Below are 5569 nucleotides of genomic sequence, written 5' to 3' on the forward strand. Positions count from 1 at the left end.
CTGACCCAAACAGCTCCCGCATCCCCGGGAGGATGAGTTGGGAGCACCTCCTTCCTGCAGGAAGATGAGGGCTAGAGATGGAGGTCAATGTCAGGGCCACAGAGGCTAGAATCCTGCCTGGAGCTTAAACAGCCCTGCCTTACCCACCGTGTGCATCCCATCCTCTGCTGCAGCCCCGCCCGGCACGCTCTGCATGCAGGGCGGGGCTGGGACCCGGGGTCTGAGCTTTGGCCTCTGGACATCCGGCTCATCGCCTGCCAAAGGCCCTACAGCTGGAGGCTCCAGCCTCCTCACCCTCCCACAGGGTCCCAGGGCCGACCCATGCCTGTGGGCCAGGAATGTGCTAACGGGGCAGGTTGGGCCTTGCTGGTCCACGCAGGCACCTGTGGACTTTGAGAGGGGACCCGGCGGGGAGGGGCGGGGAGGGGCGGGGAGGGGCGAGGAGGGGCGGGGCGGGGCGGTGCCACAGAGTGCAGGGCGGGCGGGGCCAGGCCGGCTGGGAATGAGCTTCTCTGGCCGCCTTGCCTCAGAGCCACTGCACTGCTGGCTGCAGACACAGACTGCACCATGAAGCCAGCCCTCCTGCCCTGGGCCCTGCTGCTGCTGGCGACAGCCCCCGGCCCAGGCCCTGGACCCGCAGCAGGTATGCCTCCCTGCCCTCCTGTGCCCCCATCTGTCTGTCCATCTGGCTGCAGCCAGGCCTGGGCAGACGCCCCTCTGGGCTCAGCCTCTGTCCATCTGTCAGGCCATCTGTGGCTGTGCTAGGGGTGGTGGGAAGAAATTCTGAGGGTCCATGTCGTGGGGCAGCCCATGGGGATGGGAGATCTGAGCCAGACCCATCCTAAACCCCCTGGGAGCTAGGAGGGAGGCGGGGGAGACCAGCAGAGGCCTCAGCCTGCGTCCCCAGTCCTGACAGGGCGGGATCGCGGAGGGGGAGCCAGGATTGTGGGTCCTCATCAGGGTGGGGCTGGATCCGGGAAAGTCTAGGGGAAGCCCCGAACTCTAGAACCAGGACACTGGCCACAGGCCACCCCCCACCCCACTTCCCATTCACCCTCCTGCCACTTATCTCACTTGCAAGCATCTCTCGGCCTCCTTCCCCTACCCCTGTGCGCCACCACATCCTTGGCCAGTACATAATTATTGTTGCTCTTAGGTGCCAGGCACTGCATTTAGTGGAGTGGGGCCAGCGGGGTGGCTCAGGCCCAGGCCTGGCCCTCGACTGGCCTCTTTTGACAGGGGACGGGGAAGGGCCAGGGACGTACGATTCCGTCCTGGGTGCAGGTACCCGCCCCAGTCCCTCCCTGCAACACTTCCTTCATGCCAGCCCCTGGAAATATGGCCCTGCCGCAGGTCTCATGGCCCATAGGAGATGCTTTGGGCCCGGCGTCTACAGCCCCTCGTGGTGTGCACCCCCACTTCCCTTTCCCCACTTCCGGGACCCCTGCTTGAAATGTCCCTCCTCTCCCCAAAAAGGAGGGGAGCAGCCCTGGCCTTCTGCCCTGAGGGCGGGGTTCTCTTTGGGGTCTCAATTGCAGTCCCTGGGAGAGTGAGAAGGGTCAAGTTCAGACCCTGCACCATTCCCTACCAGGCCTCGAATGGGACTCTTGGCAGCCATGTCCCCCACCCCAATCCAGGCAAGCAAGAGGGGTTCTGCAGGCTTCAGGCCCCTCGGAAGGTGCACTGTCCACAGACACTCTGGGGAGCCAAGAGAGGTCGAGGGCTCCGGCTACCGTGGCCCTCTGAGGACCGCCACCTGTGGGATAGAGGACTTGGTGGCTGAAGTATAGTCATGCCCAGGGGCTTCTCCTGACCCTGCAGGGCTGAGCGGATGCAGCCTTTTGCCTCTTCTCGCTGCATTCTAGCCCGTCAGGGCAACAGCCAGATGGTCTGTGCTAAGATTCATCCTATCCCCATGGGCCCTGTGCCTTTCTACCATGTCCACGTGGTGGCCAGTGCAGCTCCCGGCCAGCGTTCTCCTGGGATGCTGCTGTCCAATGGGCTGTGGGAGGAACAGAGACAGGCCTTGCACGTGGGGCAGCCAGTCCGGCACCCGCCAGGCCAGGCCCTCAGCATCCTCTCCTCCAGATGCCCAAGACAGCTGCTCCATGCGCTGTGGCGCCCTGGACGGTCCGTGTTCCTGCCACCCGACGTGCTCCGGCCTTGGCACCTGCTGCTTAGATTTCCGGGACTTCTGCCTGGAGATCTTGCCCTACTCAGGCTCCATGATGGGCGGCAAGGACTTTGTGGTGCAGCACTTCAAGATGTCCAGCCCCACAGACACCAGTGCGATCTGCAGGTTGGGAAGCCTAGGAGGCCGGGCACCGGGGCCCCACACCCCCATCCCCGTGCGTGCTGAGGGCTCAGACCCACTGGCTGGCTGAGTGGAGCCCCTCAGACCCAGGACAGGCAGGAGGGCACAGGGACGACTGGCTGGCTGGGTTCCCCAGGGAGGTCGGGGGCCCGGACTGTCGAGAGGCTCAGCCTGTGATGGCCCAGCCCCTCCTACCACCACTATGCCCGTAGGTTTAAGGAGAGCATCCAGACCCTCGGCCATGTGGACTCCTCCGGGCAAGTGCACTGTGTGTCACCCCTGCTCTATGAGAGTGGCCGCGTCCCCTTCACCGTCTCACTGGACAACGGCCACTCCTTCCCTCGCGCGGGCACCTGGCTGGCTGGTGAGCCCTCAGCCCTCCTCCCTACCCACAGCCTGCCCCCACGGGGACTTTCCCCAGCACTAATCTATACACACCAAGACTTGGCCCGCCCGTGCCCTGCCACTCTGGCTGAACCAGTCCCTTAGGAGGCCTGCCCGCCTGCGAGAGTTCCTTCAGCTCCTCTCCACTCCCTGGCATCCAGACAGCGATCCCAGCCCAGAGTGAGTGGGAGCTGCAGGGGTCCCTAGAGAGGTGGGCCGGTGCCTATCCACTGAGCTCTGCCACGCCAGGGCAGGGGAGAAGCCGGGTGGAGGCTAGAGGCGTGGGCAGTGGAGGGAGGGCAGGCCCCTGCCTCTGCGGCCTCAGTGTCCTTTTCTGCCGTGAGGGCCGGAGACACCATCACCCAGCTGCTGCCGTGCATTGGCCCTGGGGGCTCCCACAGCCCTTGAAGACTTAGGGCCTCCTCCCTGCACCCCCTGGGCCCAGGCCCTCACTCACCCCTCACCTCCCCGCCCAGTGCACCCCAACAAAGTGTCGATGATGGAAAAGAGCGAGTTGGTGAACGAGACGCGTTGGCAATACTATGGCACCGCCGACACCTCAGGCAACCTCAGCCTGACCTGGCACGTCGAGGCACTGCCCACACAGACCGTCACCATCGAGCTGTGGGGCTATGAGGAGACAGGTGAGGCCAGCTGAGGGCTGGGGTGGCATCCAGAGCTTTGGGCCCCCAGAGGTGGGAGGAAGGGAGTCCCAGCTGTGTGGGGACAGGAGGGGAGTTTCCAGGTGGGGCTGAGGAGGGAAGGGGATCCCAGGCAGAGACTGGGGATTCGGATGGAGGGAAGTGCAGGTCAGGGGGGTCAGGCAGGTGGGAGGGGTCAGCTGCGTGGGGCCTGGCTCCCGGGGAGGAGGCTCATGCGGAACCCCTGCATGGCTGGCATGGCCCTGGGCCCAGCTTCCAGTAGGGACATGGATCCTGGAGTGTGGCAGGAGGTGGTGGTCACCCAAGCCAGGGTCCCTGCTAGAACACCGCCTCCTAAGGGGACTGCCTGGCGGTCCATCCACCCACCTGTCAGGCTGCTGTAGGTGCCAAGGCCTGGGGCCAGGCCTCCAAGAAGCCCCAGGGCTAACCAGGCCTCCTCTCCCTCAGGAATGCCCTACTCACAGGAGTGGACTGCAAAGTGGTCGTACTTGTACCCCCTGGCCACACACATCCCCAACTCTGGCTCTTTCACCTTCACCCCAAAACCTGCTCCTCCCAGCTACCAGAGATGGCGAGTGGGTGCACTTCGGATCATCGACAGCAAAAATTACGCGGGGCAGAAGTAAGGAGGTGTGGAGGCGCAGGTGATGGGCGGAGGGCCCGGCTGCCTGCGGCCCATCGTGCTTGCCTGCGCAGCCCGGGTTGGGGGTGGGGAGAGTGGGCGACCATGGGGTGGTGTGGCCTGGCCCCAGCTCCAGCATCATTGTCTCCACAGGGACGTGCAGGCGCTCTGGACCAATGACCACGCGCTGGCCTGGCACCTGAGCGATGACTTCCGAGAGGACCCTGTGGCCTGGGCACGCACTCAGTGCCAGGCCTGGGAGGAGCTGGAGGATCAGCTGCCCAGCTTCCTGGAGGAGCTGCCGGACTGCCCCTGCACCCTGACCCAGGCCCGGGCGGACTCCGGCCGCTTCTTCGTGAGCCTCCCATCAGGGCCCAGGAGAGGGGATGAGGGTGTCGCCTCCCCACTGAGGACAGCACCAGGGGAGGCAGATAGAGGTGTCCTGGAGGGTGGGGCGGGGGTCTCAGGGCCCCTGTAGGGTTGGCCTCGGGAAGGGGATGACAGAACCGGAGGCCACTGGATGACAGCCACCTGCTGCTCTGCAGACGGACTACGGCTGTGACATGGAGCAGGGCAGTGTGTGCACCTACCACCCCGGGGCCGTGCACTGTGTGCGCTCTGTGCAGGCCAGGTGAGCCCCCAGGCTGGGGCCGGGGTGGGGACTGGGGACAGGGATGGGCTCCCAACAGTGGCCTGGCCGTGACCCACTGGCTCCCGCAGCCCTCGGTACGGCTCGGGTCAGCAGTGCTGCTACACAGCGGACGGGACGCAGCTCCTGACGGCTGACTCCAGCAGCGGCAGCACTCCCGACCGCGGCCATGACTGGGGCGCACCCCCGTTCCGCACGCCACCCCGAGTGCCCGGCATGTCCCACTGGCTCTACGATGTCCTCAGCTTCTATTACTGCTGCCTCTGGGCACCCGACTGCCCCCGCTACATGCAACGGCGGCCCTCCAATGACTGCCGCAACTACCGGCCCCCGCGACTAGGTGGGTGCCATCCTGTGCCCTGGACCCTGGGAAAGATCGGGCTGGGCTGGGGTGCACCCCACCTGACCCTCCACTCTCACCCCAGCCTCCGCCTTCGGAGACCCACACTTTGTGACCTTTGATGGCACCAACTTCACATTCAATGGGCGTGGAGAGTACGTGCTGCTAGAGGCAGTGCTGACTGACCTGAGGGTGCAGGCGCGGGCCCAGCCCGGGAGGATGTTCAACGGTGAGGCCAGGGCTAGGGGCTGCTCTGGGTGGCGCAGGGTAGATCCAAGGTGGGAGGCTGGAGCCAAGTGGTGCCCGTTCCACTCCCACCACCACAGGCACACAGACCCGTGGCACAGGGCTGACTGCAATGGCCGTCCAGGAGGGCAACTCAGACGTGGTGGAGGTCAGGCTGGCCAACGGGACCAGAGGTCTGGAGGTGCTGCTGAACCAGGAGGTGCTGAGCTTCGCCGAGCAGAGCTGGATGGACCTGAAGGGTGAGTAGTCCAGCCACGCGAGGCTGCGGGCTGCCCTCACCTCCTCCCCATTCCTGCGGGGAGACTGAGGGGAAGCCCTGGGCCTTCACGCCTCTCCCAGCCCTGGCTAGAGG

General features: G+C 65.4%; 1 protein-coding gene across 1 annotated transcript; it reads left to right on the forward strand.

The window, feature by feature from the left end:
* The first annotated feature begins 286 nt into the window (after nt 1–286).
* On the forward strand, nt 287–5464 carry SUSD2 (sushi domain containing 2). The gene is made up of 10 exons (XM_025398100.1): nt 287–643; nt 2089–2299; nt 2527–2678; nt 3175–3342; nt 3808–3982; nt 4136–4337; nt 4528–4613; nt 4703–4971; nt 5057–5200; nt 5298–5464. Exons 1-10 carry the CDS (start codon nt 568–570, stop codon nt 5462–5464), a joined length of 1650 nt encoding a protein of 549 aa, XP_025253885.1. The 5' UTR covers nt 287–567.
* Nucleotides 5465–5569: the final 105 nt, after the last annotated feature.

Source organism: Theropithecus gelada, chromosome 10 (genome assembly GCF_003255815.1).
Source record: "Theropithecus gelada isolate Dixy chromosome 10, Tgel_1.0, whole genome shotgun sequence".
NCBI classification, from domain to species: domain Eukaryota; kingdom Metazoa; phylum Chordata; class Mammalia; order Primates; family Cercopithecidae; genus Theropithecus; species Theropithecus gelada.

Excerpts from the sequence above, each read along its gene's own strand:
- SUSD2 (XM_025398100.1), top strand. The coding sequence starts at position 568 with ATGAAGCCAGCCCTCCTGCCCTGGGCCCTGCTGCTGCTGGCGACAGCC. Across the intron at positions 3,343-3,807 it reads GTGGGGCTATGAGGAGACAG|GAATGCCCTACTCACAGGAG; the intron begins GTGAGGCCAGCT and ends CCTCTCCCTCAG. Across the intron at positions 4,338-4,527 it reads CGGACTCCGGCCGCTTCTTC|ACGGACTACGGCTGTGACAT; the intron begins GTGAGCCTCCCA and ends GCTGCTCTGCAG.